General features: G+C 28.8%; 2 protein-coding genes across 4 annotated transcripts; one reads left to right on the forward strand and one right to left on the reverse strand.

Annotated features, from left to right (window-relative positions):
• Nucleotides 1-6,137: 6,137 nt before the first annotated feature.
• On the reverse strand, nt 6,138-10,977 carry LOC149877978 (uncharacterized). Of its 3 annotated transcripts, none has more exons than XM_090074120.1 (5): nt 10,796-10,977; nt 10,544-10,664; nt 9,733-9,785; nt 9,405-9,659; nt 6,138-8,492 (listed from the first exon to the last, which is right to left on the reverse strand). In XM_090074120.1, exons 2-5 carry the CDS (start codon nt 10,570-10,572, stop codon nt 6,379-6,381), a joined length of 2,451 nt encoding a protein of 816 aa, XP_089930246.1. In that variant the 5' UTR covers nt 10,573-10,664; nt 10,796-10,977; the 3' UTR covers nt 6,138-6,378. The 3 variants fall into 3 exon arrangements, with proteins under 3 accessions (XP_089930246.1, XP_089930248.1, XP_089930247.1); XM_090074122.1 differs by having other exon boundaries at nt 10,544-10,696; nt 10,796-10,948; XM_090074121.1 differs by having other exon boundaries at nt 10,544-10,943.
• Nucleotides 10,978-14,759: 3,782 nt separating this feature from the next.
• Nucleotides 14,760-18,728, forward strand: LOC145191594 (ubiquitin-ribosomal protein eL40 fusion protein). Its single transcript, XM_090074151.1, has 5 exons — nt 14,760-14,867; nt 17,120-17,228; nt 17,746-17,832; nt 18,297-18,399; nt 18,600-18,728. Exons 2-5 carry the CDS (start codon nt 17,126-17,128, stop codon nt 18,691-18,693), a joined length of 387 nt encoding a protein of 128 aa, XP_089930277.1. The 5' UTR covers nt 14,760-14,867; nt 17,120-17,125; the 3' UTR covers nt 18,694-18,728.
• The last annotated feature ends 1,574 nt before the right edge of the window (nt 18,729-20,302 follow it).

The raw sequence follows: 20,302 nt of genomic DNA on the forward strand, positions 1-20,302 counted from the left end.
TGAACATGCTGCATGAACTATTAGCTGAGTGCTGTGAGTACACACAACTCAGGGGTTCCTTCTAGGATTATTAAATACATAAATGTAATTAATGGATATTGTATTTAGTAAGAATATTAAATAGAAAATTTTATTTTTTAATATATATTGTTTTACTTATATATAATTCTTTGTAATATTTCAGCTCTCAATGATTGAGTCAATTGTTATTTAAAACGACTTATTAAGGGAATTTTTTTATAACATATATTTTGTATCAAACATCAACTTTATGTATTTTATCAAAAAATCTATGATACATAAATTTACAAAGAACAATCTGCATTAAATGTCGGAATGCATTAGTACTTTATTATCATTTCGAACAAACCAGTTTTTTAAAATTCAAAGACAGAGGAGGTTTAATTAAATCAACCAAAAGAGTTGTTATCATATGCGAAGAAACTGAAAGATGTTTCCAAAGGTTGCTTTCCTCAATAAATGGCAACCTTCCAAAGGAAATAGGAATTCAAAATGCCATTACTAGTGCTGTTTTAAGATCAGTTGATTACTTAAAAATATTTAATGAACAAACTTCTCGTTTGTTTGACTCAGCTATAACTGATAACAATTTGATTGCACTGATTAAACTTATTTCAGAAAGCTATGCAAAAATACGTTTTTATCACCTGGGTAAAGAACAAACTGCTAAAATAACTGGAAAAAAGCTTAGGAAGCAGTTTATCCTATTAAAGCAAAAACTTATCCTATTCAAAAACCAATGAAAAATAGTTTTATGATATGATATGATATATATATATATATATATATATATATATATATATATATATATATATATATATATATATATATATATATATATATATTATATATATATACACATACACACACACATTTTGTGTACTTTTTCTTTCTTTCGATACGTAAAAAACTTTTAGTAACAGAGGCATAAAAAGACAGCAATTGTGATGGCAATTAAGAAAAGACATTTAGCTGTTATAAACTCTTTAAATCTGACCTTTTAGTAATCGAGTAGCAAAAAAGTTGCAAGACAGATAAACAAGCCATAAAACGTGTTACTCTTGCGAAACATGCGATTCTCCTATTTGTGAATTTTAATTTTTTAATAGAATTTTTGGATATTCTCTAATAATATTAAATCTTTGATAATATTAAAGAAAAAAAGTAATTGAAAAGACGAATTTTCATTGAACAATAAATATAGAATTCCTCATAATGTTCTTTGCAAAAAAATTTTTAGCTGATTTGTGTGGTAATGAAAATAGCCGTTTTAGATTTACACAATCCTCGGAATGAATTATAATGTATGTAACATTTGATGCACACAGAAAGCTTGATTTCGAAGTAATCAGTTTTTGTTTACATGAAGGCATAAAGGTTTGTTCTTTTTGGTAGATGTAAAATGCGAGTTTTTGCTCAACCTATTTTGACCATATGTTTAACCACCAAGCTGTGTTTAAATTTATAATTGAAAAGTTTTAACAGAATTTTAAAAAAAAGCTATTTTCAACTATAGGTTCAATTATTAAGCTGTATTTCAACTTTACTTTTGCTGAAGAAATCGAATAGTAATTTCAAACATATACCCTACCATCTACTTAAAGTCAAAATTATGGTTAATAAATTTAAAGCTGCATCACCTCGTTTCAAAGCTGCATCACCTCGTTTTTAATCAGATACCAAACCATTAAGCTATTATAAAGTTTCTCCCATTTGTAAAAATTGTGGACGAAATTACTAAGACGTTTCTCACAACCATCAAACAAGCATTTAGCTATGGTAAAAACTCAACCTTTTATAAAAGTTTTAGCAGAACTTATAAGAAATTTTCTCACAAACATTAAGCAACTATAAAGCTATTGTAAAGTTTCAATCTTTGTAAATACTGAAAAAGTCATTTAAAAAAGTTTTGGTTTTATAACAAGTGGAAAAGAAAATTTATTGAACATGCAAGAAGAACAAATAGATATATTACTTTTAGAGAAGCAAATACTAGACAAAAGTAATTATGTTAGAACAACAAAATGAAGTGAATGCTTGAGTGACGGTAGAACTATAAAAGGGATTTGTATTTACTTTAGAGCTAAAACATATTTGGAAGGAGAGAAGAAGAAAAGAAGACGAAGTTTTAAAGAAAATGTTTTATGAAAAATTTAAGAAGAAATTTAAAAAGAGAAAGAGTTTGGTGATGAGAAAAAGACTTTGATGAACAAGCAGTTTAATAAGCAGTTGAATAAATGAAGAAAAGAAGAAGATTTAAAAAAAAAAAAGAAGAGATATTTGTAATAAAAAAAGAGGAGTAATTGATATAAACATTTTTGAACACTGCGAGAAGCGTAAGAGAAAATTATTTGTATTATATAAAAGTTATGAGAAAAACAGTGCTAACCATTACACACTAATAGAACGTTTGTTTAGTTTTATTATGTAACAGAATATACTGAAGACGGCAAATAAAACCATAGCCCTTTAACGATTAAACCTTGCCCATTCCTAACCAAACTATTCCCAAACCTCGCCCATTCCTATCCAAGGAATCCTAACGCCACAGCTTCGATCCCAACCTCCATATATCTTTCCACACAACTCTACAACCCATACCTCCCTAATCCATTACCTTCATCATGACACTTAACTAAACAATCAAACATCAAATAAAATATATATAAAACGCCGCCCTGACACTCGTTTATTTTGCTGTTACCTCAATAAACACTTGTTTGTATATGGCTGAAATAAACTTTTACCAAAAACCGTTAGTCTACTAAAATCAAGCCATCCTGGATTAATAAGTATATTAATTAATAGTTTGACTTATCACATCCAGGATTTACCAACAATTAACCTTCTACTACTATTACATAGTAATGGATTATTATGGCGCTTGTTTAAAGAATCATTCCATGAATAATGTTTGCAATAAGTTATTAGTACAAAATTAGCACAAACTCGCAATAAGTAGCTTGGTGTAAAATGCAAAACGGAAAACACTATTTTGATAGCTATGACAACCAACAAATGAGTAATAAGACTATTTAAAATCTCCAACGAACAACGACGCAGATTAAGTTCAACATGGTGATTAAGTACTTTGCTGTCATTTGTGTTTTTATCTTTTAGAAAAGATGGATGAAGGAATGAATATGTTTAATATAACTTACTGAATGGTTTAGTGCAATAAAAATTTCTAGCACATATTAAAATCCCAGTTGAACTTTGTTATTTGCATATTACAATAAAAAAAAAATCAACAAGAAGCAGGTTTTCTTCAAAAGTTAATTAAAGGCAAGGTCAGACTCTCGGAGGCTGACCTTGCCTTTAATTAATTTTTGAAGAAAACCTGCTTCTTGTTGATTTTTTTTTTCAAAGAAAGTTCTGATTTTGTATTTTAGCTTGATGTTTTTGTTTCTTTCAGGCGAACAGTCTATCGACTTGCGTTATCATTCAACTGGAGAGTTTATGTAATTCACCGAACCTTCATCTAGTGAATGAGATCGCAAAGTGATGACTTAAGGGAACGTTCTTATTAATACTCCCACTACTTGTAATAAGTGCGCTTGATGCGTATAAGCACTTTGCAATATTAAAAATCTCGAAATTTTATATCTTTTGCTTTGATCCTAAAATCTTTTTAACTTGAATTTAACTTAATAATTACAAAAAAAAAAGATGTTTTGCGACTGATTTTTTTTTTACTTTAGCATTAAATGTTTAAATTTTTACGATTAAAATTCATTTATATGACATTAATCTAAGATCCGATAAAAAGATTGCTCAAAAGTTTAAAGAAAGTTCAAACAAGCAACTAAGTCTACTAAGCATGGTGCATAGAAACACGCTCTAATATCTTGCAACACGTCTTCAGAGTTATTTTTCAAAATAAGCGTCGGAAAACATTTTCTCATTTCAAAAATGTAAAAAACAAGTTTTTTCATTAAGGACCAGGAGAGAAATGACGCTTTTTAGGGGAGTGCTCAGGATTTTTGTTGTTCAAGATAAATAAAATGAGAGGTAACTATGAGGTATGAGGCAAACTAAATTTTCTAGTATGTTGATATTAGTGTCAAATATGGATGACTTGTGAAAAGTTATTGGAGCTAATCTCTAACTGCCCTCAACCTTGAGCACCTATTAAAATCATGTTGTTTTTTTTTATTCTTTCTTAAATTAGATCAAAGTTTCTCTACGGATTAGGAGGTCTAATTTATATATATATATTTATAATTTATATATATAATATATATTTATAATATATATATTTCTAATTTCTAGACATGAAATTGTAATTTAAAACTTTTACTTTATTAACTTCCTTTTTTTTTTTTTAATTTAAGTTCCTAATTTAAATATCTGATTAAATTTTCTAGTATAATTGTTTAAAGAATAATAAACATTTTTATTCCAAACTTACTGTTTTAATGTTAAATTTAATGTTCTAATTTGAACTCATAATTTAAACTCATTATTCAACTTTTTGATGTAAATTTCTGATTCAATATTTGTATTTACATTTTTAATATAAATGACTTATTTAAATTTCTATTTTAAATTTGTAGTTTGAATTTCTAATTTATTTTCTAACTACGTTACTTATTTAAAGTTTTGAACGAAAAATTCAAATAAAACTTTCTCGCCTTATTTTATCGAATTAGTTTGCTAATGTAACTTTCTAATTAATATTTCTAGGTTTACTTTCTAGATTGAGTTTCTATTATAATTTCTTATATAAAACTTTTAGTTTAAATTTTATTTTCATAAGTTTCTAATTATCTAAGTTAATTAAAATAAAATTCGTTTAGTTCAAATTTTTGCCTTAATCTTAATTTCACCTTAAAATTAATTTTACCTAAAATTTCAAATCAAATTTCTAGTTTCACATTCTAGTTTGGTTTTCTAATTTATTATCTAGAAAAAGTTTCGAATTTAAATTTCTAGTTTAAAATTCAAATGCAAACTTCTAATTTAAGCTTTTTCTTTAGTTTTTTTAAATTTGAAGTTCTAAATTAAAACAATTGTTTAAGTTCTAAATTTGGACTTGCGATTTTTGGTTGAAATTTCTTATTAAAATTAATAATTTTAATTTCTAATTAAAATATTATAAAAAGTTTTAAAAAAAAAAGAGATTTTGAGTTCTTCAAATTCTAGAAATTTAACATTAAAATTAATATTAAGTTTATCATTTATTAAGTTTAGAATTGTAGTTTCTAATTAACGCTTCTGGTTTAAATTTGTAATTTAATTTCTTATACAAGTTTATAATTTAAATTACTAAAATTTTTAGTGTTAATTACTTAAACATCTCACATTTTTACATCATTTCAACTTATTATTTTTACTACAAATCTTATTTAAACTTCAAGTTTAAGCTTAAATTTTAAATTTCTAATTTAATTTTCTTCTTTGATTTCTAGTTTATATTTCTAAATTATATTTCTAAATTAAATTTCTAAATTAAATTTCTAAATTAAATTTCTAAATTAAATTTCTAAATTAAATTTCTAAATTAAATTTCTAAATTAAATTTCTAAATTAAATTTCTAAATTAAATTTCTAAATTAAATTTCTAAATTAAATTTCTAAATTAAATTTTTAGTGTGCTCTCTGGGTGTGGATATGCTTGAATGCTTTGTAAAATGATTGCAATCGAATTTAATATTTACTTGGAGTATACAAATGTTCACGCCAATAAAAAGTTTGCTCGCATTATTTTCTATTAATTCTGATGATAACAATCGCGTACGTGCACATTGACTTAAAGAGCAATTAATTTTGCCAGCCTCATTCTTATTTAAAGCAAAGTTTAATTATGAGAAAAATAAGTAATTATAATTAATTATGACATTATTATGAATTACGACAATTTACTTGCTAACGAAACAAAAAATTTAATAGTTTAACAAAGTTATAAAAAACTATATCACTTTTATTATTTTATTTCACTTTTACATAACACATCATTAGAAATTTATTTAAAACTTCTCCCAAGGGTCGATTTCTGAAATTTCACGGTTCGATTTTTCCGGCTGTAAAAAAAATATTTTTAACTTTACACTCTCTCGAACAAATTTTCATTCATTTGCATTTAATAATTTCAATCATTAACTCAATACAAATTCTTTTTTTTTATGGGTTCCTCCATCATACCTTTACTTTGTTACAACTTCTATTAACTTCAAACTCTTTTATCATACATTGGATAAAAAACTTCCGATAAAAAAAGATGTTAAAATCATAAAAATCAAATTACAAATTTCAAATAAATTAACATTAATCGGCATTTAGGAAAACGATTAAAATAGTTGACAACTTCGACTTTTCATTTCCTTTTTTCCATTTCATTACTTTCAAGACTTCCATTTATGTTTGTTTCATACGTTTTAAACAGATTGCTATATTATTTTTTGTACCCAATGTTGATGGATGATTGATACCTAAAATATCCGTTTTTATTTTATCAACTTGATAATAAATTTCTAAAGCTTCATTATATTTTCCCATATCACTCAAACAGTTTGCTATATTATTTTTTGTAGCCAATGTTGATGGATGATTGATACCTAAAATATCCGTTTTTATTTTATCAACTTGATAATAAATTTCTAAAGCTTCATTATATTTTCCCATTCGATACAAACAGTTTGCTATATTATTTTTTGTAGCCAATGTTGATGGATGATTGATACCTAAAATATCCGTTTTTATTTTATCAACTTGATAATAAATTTCTAAAGCTTCATTATATTTTCCCATTCGATACAAACAGTTTGCTATATTATTTTTTGTATCCAATGTTGATGGATGATTGATACCTAAAATATCCGTTTTTATTTTATCAACTTGATAATAAATTTCTAAAGCTTCATTATATTTTCCCATAACACTCAAACGGTTTGCTATATTATTTTTTGTATTCAATGTTGATGGATGATTGATACCTAAAATATCCGTTTGTATTTTATCAACTTGATAATAAATTTCTAAAGCTTCATTATATTTTCCCATTCTACTCAAACAGATTGCTATATTATTTTTTGTATCCAATGTTGATGGATGATTGATACCTAAAATATCCGTTTGTATTTTATCAACTTGATAATAAATTTCTAAAGCTTCATTATATTTTCCCATTCCATACAAACATCTTGCTATACTAAGTTTTGTATTTAAAGTTATTTCATTTTCTGTTCCATAAGATTTTGTGTTATACTTTTGAATGGCATCAAGTTTATTTATAGCTTCTTGAAAAAAACCTTTGTTTGATAAGAAACTTTGGATTTTCCAACTCTCTTGATGGAACACTTCACACATTTTTGGTTTGTTAATACGAAACATATGGATGAAATGGTTATAGAAGTGCTTCCCATCGTCAACGTGTTCCTTTACCACTTCCAACTCTAATTTTAGAAAATGGGCGATGTTTTCGTTGCATATTTCTGTTACTTCTTTGCGTTTTTGAAAACATTTACATGCTAACTGGGTCATTTCGTGCATCGCATATCTATCATTGTCATCTTCAAAACGATCAAGCAAAGAATAACTTACGAGTAAATTTATTGCTTGATTTATCAAAAGCTCTTCGTTTATTTTCAGGTGTTTTGAAATACCGTGAATAAACTTTTTTGTAATGTTTTGACCGTCGCAATACGATAAATGGTTTAAAATTTCCATTGATTTTTCATTCGATGTTTCTATTTTGTTTAATACTATGCTAATTGATGTTATAATAAACTTTGTTTCCACTTCAGTGGGGCTACTTTCCTCCAGCATTTCGAAAGGATATGATCGATAAAGATCTAAATATTCCTGCAAAGAAACGCTGTTGTTGTTTATATATAAAATAGCTTGATTAATGGCGAGTGGATGATATTGAAGCACTTTGATTATTTCTTTTAGTTTTTCGTCATCATTTGATAATATTTTTTTAATATTACTTTTTACGAAAAGTAACGCATCTTGAGGCGAGAAAGAATGAATTTGCACTTGATTAACATCGGTAGACCATGATTTCCATTGCGTTGTTACCAAAGTAAATGATTTTTTATTGTTTGATACGTATTTTTCAAAATTCTTCACACTCTCATCGTCGACGTTGTCGAAAATGTAAAGCGTTTTTTCTCTTTCAAAATAGTGATGTATTTTTCTAGAAACTACATCAATATCGAACGGATCGCCTTGAGAATCTCTTACGCTTAACCCTAGTTGGTGACAGAGATTAGTCATAGAAACTTGTATTTTATCAAATGCTGCATCCACCCACACAATACGTTCAAAATGGTCGTTATAAAATGCGGCATACTTTCTAGCGAGCTGAGTCTTTCCTATTCCGGACATTCCAGTTAAAACCGTGATTGATTTACCCGAATCGTTTGTTTGGTACACGAATTTATGAATTTGATTAAGTTCATCGTCACGTGAAAAGAAGGTTTTTATCGGTGGTAGGATACCGAAAATGGAGTGTCGGGATATTAATTCTAAAAGACAAAAACTTTTGATTTTTAACTACACGGTGACATTTTTGAGGAATGTTTAGAAGTTATTTTTTGAACGGCATTTCGCTGTTAACTTTTTTTTTCTTTGATAGTTAAAACATAATAAATTAAATCCAAGACATATATGACAATTAATTCAACGATATCTATTAAAAAAGTTTGTCACTATCTGTTGAATGTAATATTAAATACGCTTGCTATTATTACGACGAAATATTCTGTCTATAAGTTTGTTTTATTTTCATGCCATTCCATTTGCAAACGCTATTTAAAACAATTGCAGTTTTTTATAGAAAAAGCATTTTACATGTAAAACACTCCCAGAGGAATATTTTGATTTTTAATTTGAGAAACTCGTCGCAATAATGTTATATTTTCGAAATCGAAATCAATTTTATTTAAAAAGTGTTTTGAAAAAGTTGAAAAAAACTTTTCTTCGTTTTGCAGTATTACCCTTTGGGGGAGGGTGGGAGGTTTTAGTCGTGCAATGTAGGAACGCTGCAAAAAAAAATCAAGATAACGGAGTCACATTCAACTTTTATTTCATGTTTGAAATAATATTGTAAACTAAGTAATTAAATGTAATAATGCTATAAATAGACCTTTTTTGAACTTAATTCAAATATGAAATTAATCCGCAAAATTGTTAAATGATTTTGCTGATAAAAAGGCCCGAAAGAGTTGTGACATATTTGCAAAATAAATTAAAGAAAGTTTGCCCTTTTCAAAAATGTTCGTGTAAAAAAAACTTTTAATGGTCTGTGTTTAAACTTTTTTTGTATATTTTGTGTTTTGTTTTTCTTTTTTTTTTTATCTCTAGTAAATATTCAGGGGCCGCAGGAGAACATCGGCATGCAACAGCGGCACAAAAATTATCAAGCTCAAAATACCTACTTCGTTCGCATTCACTGATCAAATCTTTGCGGTTGCAAAAAAGTAATCCTCTTTTCACATCTTTCCATTTTTTTGATGGATTGTCCTTACGCCATCGGTTCAGTATTTGCAAAGTTTGTTCTCTCGTCCTTTCAAATTCTTCTTTTACATTGTCGATTGCTGAGTCAGCAACCGAAAGACATCGAGCAAACTTTTGCCAATCATAAGTCAACAAATCTGCAAGCGTTGTAAACACATCTCGTGGAAATTTTTCAACTAAAAGAAAAGGTTTTTTTTTTGAAAATTGAAAATCAGCCTCAAATGGGAAATAAAAAAAATATTTTATTACCCTTTATATCGTCGAACTCGTTCTCCATGACAACTTCATCTTCTAAAGCCGTTCTACAAAAAAGAATTCCGTTAATTGCTATGATAATTTTCAGTAAAACAATTTCGTCAGCAAATTATTTTCACAGTTAATAAACGAGTACAATGAAATAGGTGTTGCTTTAAAATAAATTAGAGCAGTTTTAGAAGTGAAATAAACCTTTTGATATCAGATATTTCAGGAACCCCTTAGTCACTGAAACAAATTTGCCTTCTCAGTAACTTTCCTTTTGATGGAAAGCATTTTATTGATTGTTAAAGTGACTTGACTTACACGGGCTGTGCACCTTAAGAACAAAAAAGATGCCAATGATCCATCTTTCCTTAAGCAACTTTTTTAAAATAAACTTGAGCAATTCTCAATAATGCAGCAGTAACTGCACGATTGAGATCTGCATAAGTTAGGACTTGTGGCATTGTTTTGAAAAAATGATTAATAAAGCAACAGGCTAAAGAACAGTTTTGAAGTCCGACACGAAGCACTTAGAAGCTTTTAATTGAAAGACAAATTTTTTAATTGAAAGACGTTTATTATGTAAGAGGTTTTTCAAAAAGGGCTCTGAATCTGATTTCTGATATTAGGTTTCTTATATTAAACTTTTCACATTCAAGATTTGTTATTCAGTTACAAACTTTGTTATTATTTATGTACTTGTACTCTTCTGTACAATCATATTTTCCTCTTTTTTTCCCGGCTTTTCTGACTATGAAACTAAAATTGTTGAAAAATCAGGTAACAAATAACAAGAGTAGAACAAACGTAGATGACGTACCGGTTCATTTCTTTCTCTAGTATCTCCATCTTCCTTATTACAAAAATACTATTTTGCGATCTTTATGTAAACAGATTGTTGATCCACAAAATAAGTGTTCAAATCTACAGATTTTCTCGAACTGATAGAAACCAACACGTTCAGAATTAAAAACTGAATCATGCAACAGCAAACCATAGAAAACAAAAAGGCAAAAACCTATTAAATCAATTAAATATTTAAACTGGTTTCCTATAATGAAAAACTACCAACCGAAATCTGCGATGAACCAAACTGAGATCGGTGAGTTCTTGATTTATATGCTTTAGTTGTTGGAAGTTTCACTTAAAAACGCTTGAAGTCAGTTAACTTTCTTGCTGATTGTTGATTCTTTTAAAAATTGATGTCAGATTATTTTAGCTTATATTACAATTGCCGTCGATGGGTGAGAGTCTTATTCAAATAATAGGGCTTAACAAAATAATAGGATGGAATTATATTACCAAAGCAAAAAATGTCCAAAACGAGGCATCCTGAAAGAGATAGTTTGTCACTGCGCACTACACGTCGTTCTAATAATAAAAAGGAAAGTTTTAGAGAATATTTAGAGAACTGTTTAACGTTTTGAAGTAACTTTTTTCACAAAACGTTATTTATGAGATATAATTCTTTTATACATAAAATTAATAAAAAAAGTACGGTCATTTTTAGAATTGTTTTATTCCGGTTTTTTAGGCGGTTTATCCGGACTTAATCGATTTTTGATTAAAAAGAAAAAAAACTAATAAATCAATAACTGAAGGAGTTCCATTCCCTTCGATTGCAGAGTGAAGGTTCTGATGTGATAATAAGTGATTTGCAAGATGTGGCTATGAAGATAACCACTTTTTAAAAGTTGCTTATTAACTTCAACTGCATGGTTTAATGATTTATTACTGGTTTTTCCTACTATGTTTGAAGTAGCCCACCATTTCCTTTGAAGTCTTGGGGATTTCAAAATCTTTTTAATAGCTATATTCAGATTATGACCTGCATAGCTAAGTCTAACATCGTTGCGATAAGCCGACTTCATATCACTTCTTTTTTCAGTCACAAATACCAAATTGTCACTTTTTATAGTCTGAGGGAAAAGTTTTTTAAGTATTTCAGTTGTCTTTACTTTTACGGCAATGCCAGTTCTAGACTCACTAAACCTAAATAATCCATTTCGTTTATTTATAAGGCAATAACTACTGTTTAAGTAATGTGATGTAAAAGTCTGACAAGAGTATTTTAGAATGTCATCGGTCCAGTGATCAGTTGTTATTGCGTATGAGTAACCCCAGCAAGTTTGTCATTCAGCTTTCGAACACATTCGTTGTAAAACTTTGCTAGTAGTGTCTTAGAAAGGATTGTTCGATCACACATAATATCCTCAAGTTGTAACAATCCATACTTCAACTCAATATCAATCATTGTTTGAGCAAAGTAAAGGAACCCATCATCCTGAACACGCGAGAATGGCTGAATGTCTTTAGCAATCATCCACACGGCTGCACGTTGAGCTTTTTCACGTTTGTGTTCAGGATCCTGTAAAGCATAAAGCAATAAACAGTAGACATTAAATACATAGCAATACATAATGGCTTTTTTTTTGTATTACAAAAAACATTGTATTTCTAAAATATTGTTAACAAAATGTAATAAATATATTTTGCTATCAATGGCAGCAAGTAACAGGTGGAAAGTTAAGCAGTAAATAGAAAAAAGCAAGATCCGCTAATTATATTTATAACTATATTATTATAACCTGTCTTTTTAGGTAAAAAGCTTATCATTTTTAAATGTCCAGGTCATGTATTGATCTCATTGATGTGTGATGTATTATGTCTTTGTAGAATTGTAGTATGACCAATTGGCACTGACAACCAAAATCCACACTGCTTACAAACGGCAAACTCCTTGACAACCAGTTGATCACTACATGATCACTCGCAGTTATACAAAACTCAAATAAAATGTATTGTAACTAAGGTCAATTGTATCAATATTATCAATGTCAATATTATCGATTATCTAGTCTAAAATAATCCTAGCATGCTAACCTAAAAAAGAATATTTAGTTGTCCGCTTCCAGTCTTTCATTCTCATTTTTTTGTGCTAGCTCCTGGCCTTGGTAGCCTAAATGATGTCTGTCTCGCCTTTCCAGTTTAACAATCCTGGAGATTTTCGGAGGCAAGCTGCATTGTTGACCATTTGCCCAGCTGCACTAAAGACCCACGTTAAGCTTGTGGTCAATTCATGTGATTGAACCACTTTCAAGATCAGCAATAGTCTATGACTTCCTCAGTGTAGCTTTTATATGTGAAGCTTGGTCACAAACAAAAATACGCTTCTTGACCATTTTGAGTGACGTAAAACTTTTAACCAAGTTGTATAACTGAGTAGCAATGTTCTGACCAGTGTGCATACCTGGAAATGGAACAACTCCACCGAGGAGTTTGTTCTACAAAAGTCACCTTTCAGAACAAACTCTTTGGTGATGTAATGAAGAGTCACCGCTATGAATGGATTGTTGTTGCGTGAGGCCCAGATGTCAGTGCTGATCGCAACTTGGTCGCAATGAGGAAGTTCCTTGTCAAACATGCTCTTCATGGCCATCTGCAGATTCCTATAGAGGAGAGGTAACTTAAAGCGAGCCATGCAGGCACCACTTTTAACCTTATACCTCGAGTCAAAGTGGGCAAGCAGTGTTTGGAACGGGATAGAGTCACAGAAGAAGAATGGCTGACTGTTAATTGCAAGTAAAACCATATGCTCCATGTCACCACGAAGTTGAGTGGTGCTCTGTGTTGGATAGCACAGATTCTTTCTGGCTTTTAGAACCCTTTTTTTTTTCCTGTGACCAAAAAAAAATCGTATACTTTTGTTAACATTGAATTAACTTCGGATCCCGTTGTTTACATTAATAAAAAATCGTATAACTTTGCTACATCGCATCGTAACATGCGTTATTTAACTGTTTTCAGTTCATCTTTGTCTAAACTTTGTCCTCCTTGGCAGCTTCTGCCTCATCTCGTATCTTTTGATTCTGGGTCAACATTGACTACTCAGGGTCAATGCTTAACCGGGAAAAGCATAATGAGACGAGAAATGTCCTGGTAAAAAAATAGAGAGACAAAGGAAATCACTGTCCCGGAATAAAGTTTTAAATCGGGACAATAATATTGTCTCGGAATTTAAAAATTGTGTCCAGGATATTATCGTCTTGTCTAGTCTCGTCTCGTCTCAAATAACAAAAATAACGAGACGCAGATGCTTACATAGAACCAATAGCAATGGCAGTCAGTAATTTTTTCTTAAGGTAAGATTTCCTTAAGGTCTTGATGAATTAACTTTGTATACTGTTTTCGCACCTTTCAAAGTTTGTCTTATCAACATTTTTGAAAGCATCTGGACAATTAAAGACATGAAACAAAACATTCCTTTCTAAAAAATTGTGATAATTTTCAAAAAATCTCTTGATTCTGATGACTGGAACCACTGCTGTTACTCTGCTAATAGATTCGTGTGTACGAAAAACTATTTCAGGATTTTTTTTAAGGAATACATCACCCAATATTCAGTTGGAAGTCCATTTTTAAACGATGGAATATTAAACGGTGGAAAATTTACGAAACTTTCGGTACGTCTTCAGCATCCTTAGTTAAATCATCCTTCGCCTTAGGATTGTCTAAAAATGAGATGACAGTTTTGTAAAATTGATTGAAGCGGGAATTTTGGTGGTTACTTTGCTCGTCCATTATATTGTTGAGATCCATCATATTTGTTTAGAAACATATTCAAATATTCAGGAAAAGAAACTATTATAGTGGCTATTTGATGACTAAATGGGTTAAGCTTGGCTTAAAGTTTTCAGCACCTCCTGCAGAGGGTGGCAGAGAAAACATTATTCACTGAGAACTGACAAAATTTTACCAAAACGTTTTTTTTTTTTTTTAAAGATTATTGCTGTGTCTTTTTGGATAAAGCTATTTAATGAGAGTAAATTTAAAATTGGGATTCCCGGTTCCGTGAAATTAAAGAAAATAGTTTTTTGTAACATTCAAAATAAGTAACTTTATTTTGAAATCTTTATTTTCAACTTTCTGTTTAAACTTTATTCAAAGTTAATTCAAATTTAAAATTGTTTTTTAAAAAAACTCATTTTAATTGTACTTAAACTAAATTTTAAAATGTCTTTTAAAATTTTTAAAGAGAATTATTGAAGGAGGAGTGCGCGATAATAAACCGGCTTTCATTTATGAACGACGGCCGTCGCATTCTCTTTTAGACATAAATCCTTCGAGTAGTTCACCACGAGGAGGTAAAAATAAATTTCAATCGCTTTTTTTTAATCCAAATTATTTTTAGTTAATGGTTCTATTGAATTATCCTAAAGTAATGATACCACTTGCGTTATACTAAGTTTCTATGTTTAAACGTCAAAAATACAGACAACAAAAGATTCAAGATGTTGATACATTCTTGACTGATAAACGTTTTAAAAGTTCTTAGTTTAATTTCGACCTGTAAAAACTTTTGTGTCATGGTGTTGTTCGTACTTAGCTATACTATTTTTCAAACGATAATGAAAAATTGGCTTCATAATTTAAACTCTGAACAACATTTGACAATAATTTCAATAATCAGACACTATGCTCTTTAAAAATTATCTTTCAATTAGGAAGGTACATATTGTAGTTGTTTTAATACTGCCAATAATTGAAATGCCACTATTTCAGAGGTGCAGTTCCTTAATTACTTGTAAGAATCATTGATTGTTGTAAACTTTGTAGAAAATTAAATTTAGTTTTTTGTTTTTTTTTCTATAAAATTGATCTATAAGTCCATAGTTTAATCAATTGAAATGTCTATTATCTTTCACATGAGAAATATTTAAGGGGGTGTTTAGTAAATTAAAATATTTGAAGCAGACAGTAAAATCTTTGCTGATCATTATAACTGAAGCTATTACTGTTTTGTTTTACACTTGTTTATTTAAAAAATATATTTCTTAACATCAAAAGATCAGATAAATTTTAAGTTATGAAGTGAATGTCATTTGTCTAAAAATGCGTCAGAAGCAAAATTTGACTTACTGAAATGGTTTGTCCCAATAAGTTAATCTTAACCGAGTCACAGGATCCGAAAAAAATCATTTTACATAGGATAGTTTTTTTTTTTCTCGGAGACACTGTTCAATTTGCATCTAAGATACTTCCTTGAAGTTCTTTCCTTACTAAAATGGGTTCATAGCAAGGAATGATCTAGGACTTTGAAATATTTTTTATTCTCTTTCTGCATTTTTAATATTTGTTGTAGTATTTAACACAACATGGCTTGTTACAGATGTATATGAAATATACAGTGATAGCATCATGCCACATTTTGCATACTCCTTATATAAGAAATCTGAAAAAGATGGTTATAAATACAGATCTAATTGTAAATTCATATCATATATCTGTATTAAAGTTTGGTATAATTTACTATCATATAAATCCATTTAAGCTTATGGTAATAAGATTGCTTTAAAAATAGTTTTTATACTTTTTTGTTGTACATTAACTGATATCCTGTAATATCTTAACTTATTTTTTCCTTGTTTGATTTTTATGTGTAGTGGCAATGTCCTATATACAGCATATAAGTAAATTAATTATATATTTTTTGGATTAATTTTAATTTTTTCAAAAGAACTTTGTTTTTTGGAAAGAAAAAAAATTAAAACCAAACAAGATTTTTTAATTTTAGGTCACATCAAAGAGGTCAAAAAAACTCTTAGAAAAAAAAACAAGACTTATGCAGTACTTCTTTATGATAATTTGTAAATCTGTTGTCAGTTAATCCAATCTCTGTGTATATATAAAGTTTTACATGTCTAAATCATTTTATTAATGGTGATCATAATTCCTTAAAATTTCCAATTTCACACAAAGCATGATTACAATCCTCTCAAGTGCATAAGTGTATTATTATCTGGGAATATTTGAGGTGTTGTACAGATGTTTCTTGTAATTTATTAAACTCATTCTATTGTTTATCTAAAAAAAAAAATTTTTTTTTAAATCTTTTTTTATTTACATACAGAATTATTATTATATACCGATATGATTTAAGTACTGTTTAATAATTACCCACTTATAATGTATGTTGTCCATGTTTCACTTCAAGTAGAACATGTGACTTACTGAATGGGGTACATCATTATTTGCAGAATAAGCCACAAATGGCTAATATGTTATTTGCTGGAAAAAAGCCAAGTTACAAAATTTTATCAAGTTGTTATAAAATAATTGCTTAAATCCACTTAGAATGCTCAAAAATGTTCTTTAAAAATGCAAGAAGGTAAAAATACTAAATAAAACATTCTAACTTACTAAAATCATTATTAAATTATTATCATTATTAAACAAATATCAAGTATAAATGCAAGAAGGTAGATTTAAACAACTGGTATATACAGAAGTACATTTTACGGAAAGTTTTTATAAAACTATTTGAATGTGATAGAAGATATTTATACAATTTTTGCTTTTTAGTATTGCATTTTAAAAGGTTTTTGTTTTTTTCCAGGTCAACATGCAGATATTTGTAAAGACCCTAACTGGGAAGACTATTACCCTTGAGGTAGAAGCTGCTGATACAATAGAAAATGTAAAAGCAAAAATCCAAGATAAAGAAGGTTTGAGTTATTTTTTATCTCAGTGTTGAACTCTCAGAATTTTTATCTCAAAGTTGATTCCCAGAATTTTTATCTCAGTGTTGATTCTCAGAATTTTTATCTCAGTGTTGATTCTCAGAATTTTTATTTCAGTGTTGATTCTCAGAATTTTTATCTCAGTGTTGAATTGTCATTTCAGGAAGATTTCTATAATTAATCTATAATTATCATTAGATGTGTTTTACATTGTTATTAAATGACAATCGATGTGGAAAAGTTGAAGCTCCGGAACACACATTTTAGTTAATGTTGAACCAAGAGCTTTTTTTAATTATAAAAAAATGTTTATTTAATAGTAAAGGTGTTTATTAGGCCATTATATTTAATGCTTATAATGTAAAATTAAGCGTTATTGTAGAAATTAGTAGACCAATTTATTTTTAACTTAAAAGAAAATAACAGGAGCACCTGTATGCAAAATCTTTAGTCAATCTTTTAGTTTAAGTTAACTTTTAATCAATTGGCATTTTCTTTTTAGGTATACCTCCAGATCAACAGCGATTGATTTTTGCTGGTAAACAATTGGAAGATGGAAGAACTCTATCAGATTACAATATCCAGAAAGGTAGAGTTGTTTATGAATCAGTGAAATTATTAAATGTTACTGTCTTGGTTTAAGTGTCAAAATCAGGATTATTTTTTTTCCATACAGTTTTTTTTTTTAGTGCAAGAAGCAAATTCTCATTCCTATTTTTAATTTAAATGGTTTTTTTTTTTTTTTTGGTTTTTAGTTTTAATTTCCCTTCCCGTAAAAAAAAGAAAAACGTCCTGATATAGGTTGATTTCAGTATAATCTGTGGGTGTTGATTTTAAAGTTTTTACCAGAACACATTTGTTTGTTAGATTTCTCAAAATAAATTGAAATTTCTTTAAAAGTCCAACACTAGATTTCATTTGGCAAATTCAAGCCAAATGTTAAGTTGTAGATGATCATTGTTATGCTGCAATAATTTTTTATTGGCAGTCAGTAAAATGGGGAAATAAATAAAAATTAACTATAATACTAACATAAGTTTTTTTGCCTATTAGAATCTACTCTTCACTTGGTGTTAAGACTGAGAGGAGGTGTTATTGAGCCTAGTTTACGTATTTTGGCTCAGAAGTACAACTGTGATAAAATGATCTGCAGAAAGTGAGTGATAAAAGATTTAATTCTGTTGTTAGATTTAGTGTTTGTGTAGGAATTTTCAGCAAATGATTAAAAAAATGGAATTGCGTGTCATCTGAGGTTTATCCTTTGATCTTATATTATCCTTTTCTTCTGATGCTGAAAAATTCTAGTTACCTGGGTGGGTTTTTTATTTTGAGTTTTTTTGAATGTTATTTGAATAGGTGTTATGCTCGTCTTCATATCCGTGCAAAGAACTGCCGTAAGAAGAAATGTGGTCACTCAAACAATTTAAGACCCAAGAAGAAATTGAAGTAAATAATTAGAACAAAGAAATTTTATTTCTTTTCAAATTCTCTTTAAATTGACCCCGTTTACAATAATATCCCCCTCCCCCTTTCTTGTCCATCAAATAAAATAGCCAATCAATATCCATAAAAGAAGTTTTATTTTTAAACAGTTGTACTTTTTTTTTTTGGTAAAAGTTATCACAGGGTGTGACGAATTTCGTTGTATCCGAAACATCAGAGTATCTTTAAAAATAACAAAAAGTTTTAATGCACCATTTTTTAAAACACTCAGGTTAAAAAAAAGATATTAACATTAATAACTGACCCAAAATGCGCAGAAAAATCTTGCAATAAAGAATCAAATGATTTGAAAAAAGGGGCTTAAGTTATTGCAAAAAAACTTAACTGACTTTTTGCAATATTTCCGAGAAAGAAAATTTAAATTTTGAAATTGTTTTTTTTATTTAAAGTTTTGACATTTTTAAGAGCTTTCTTATGGAGATGTCTTTTTGAAATATCTTACAGCTTTTTCGATGTCGAAATGATTCCTTTCAAACTAATGTCAATATTACTGAGCTTTCTCGTTCACAGAAAACCACATAACACTCACTTTATACGAATCCAGAAAGTTTGCGTATGAAAATGTTCTATGACCTTGCAACACATCCCCAGAAATTTTTTTCTTTTTTGATTATAACAGAAAATATTTCCTCATTCAAAAAATGTAAAAGACAGCTTTTTTAATAGGGAGAAATCACATATTTTAGGGGAGTGTCCAGGAATTTTGTTGTTGAAGGTATGTAACTAAGGAGGCATGGGACATGTTAATACTGACGACGAATGAGGATGACTTGCAAAAAATTAGGGTGATCGGAACTAAACAAACCCCGCCCTGACCCCTAACTGCCCCCTTCTTAGAACTACGTCTCCTTTAATCGTAAGATTTTTTTTGTTTCATTGTAAACTAGATCTCAAATTTTATCAAAAAATCTTTTTCGTTTAAGATTCAAATTCGTTCAAAGCTTAAAATTGCCTCCTGAAATAACTAAATGGTCTTAACTTTTAAAATAAAAAATTTTTTAAATAAAATTTGAAATCCTTTAACAAATTTTGATCTTGTTTAATATAAAACAAACAAACAAAAAAAGTTTAAAAGGGTTTTTAGGAACCATACCCTAGGGGAGGGCTGTTAGGGGTTAAGTAGGGTTTCATACAACCACTTATTACCGTTAAAAAAAACTTCTGGTCTCTATGGTTAAACCATAATTGATATTTTACATTTCAAAATCATGCTAAACTTTGTTCATAGGAGGTTTAATATTTTACTTTTTACAAACTACATTCCTGCAAATAGCTACTTTGAAAGCGCTCGTAATTGTAAGCAACAACAGCGTTTTTTAGCGCCTCTAGTAGGGGCTGTGTTCTCCAACTTTTCTCATTCGCCAAAACTGATTGATGTCCTGATAAATGGATTCGAGAGCTTGTTCGGTCCAGCAACCTAAGCCTATAGAATATAAGAAGTACAAAAGAAATACAAGTTTATTGAATAAATATTCGTCATAATTTATGCAAATGTTATAATTTAACTGTTGAAATAGAGTATTTAACTATTAATGCTATAAATTATTTTTTATTAA

This window comes from Hydra viridissima, unplaced genomic scaffold (genome assembly GCF_058129835.1).
Source record: "Hydra viridissima isolate aposymbiotic clone 2 unplaced genomic scaffold, HvirCarnegie_v1 scaffold_16, whole genome shotgun sequence".
Lineage (NCBI taxonomy): Eukaryota > Metazoa > Cnidaria > Hydrozoa > Anthoathecata > Hydridae > Hydra > Hydra viridissima.

Coding starts and splice junctions, on each gene's coding strand:
- LOC149877978 (XM_090074120.1), bottom strand. CDS start 10,572: ATGGAGATACTAGAGAAAGAAATGAACCG. Junction 9,786..10,543: donor CTAGAGAAAGAAATGAACCG/GTACGTCATCTA, acceptor TCTTTTTTGTAG/AACGGCTTTAGAAGATGAAG. Junction 8,493..9,404: donor GATCAGTGAATGCGAACGAA/GTAGGTATTTTG, acceptor TTTGTCTTTTAG/AATTAATATCCCGACACTCC.
- LOC145191594 (XM_090074151.1), top strand. CDS start 17,126: ATGCAGATATTTGTAAAGACCCTAACTGGGAAGACTATTACCCTTGAG. Junction 17,833..18,296: donor AGATTACAATATCCAGAAAG/GTAGAGTTGTTT, acceptor TTTGCCTATTAG/AATCTACTCTTCACTTGGTG. Junction 18,400..18,599: donor GATAAAATGATCTGCAGAAA/GTGAGTGATAAA, acceptor TTATTTGAATAG/GTGTTATGCTCGTCTTCATA.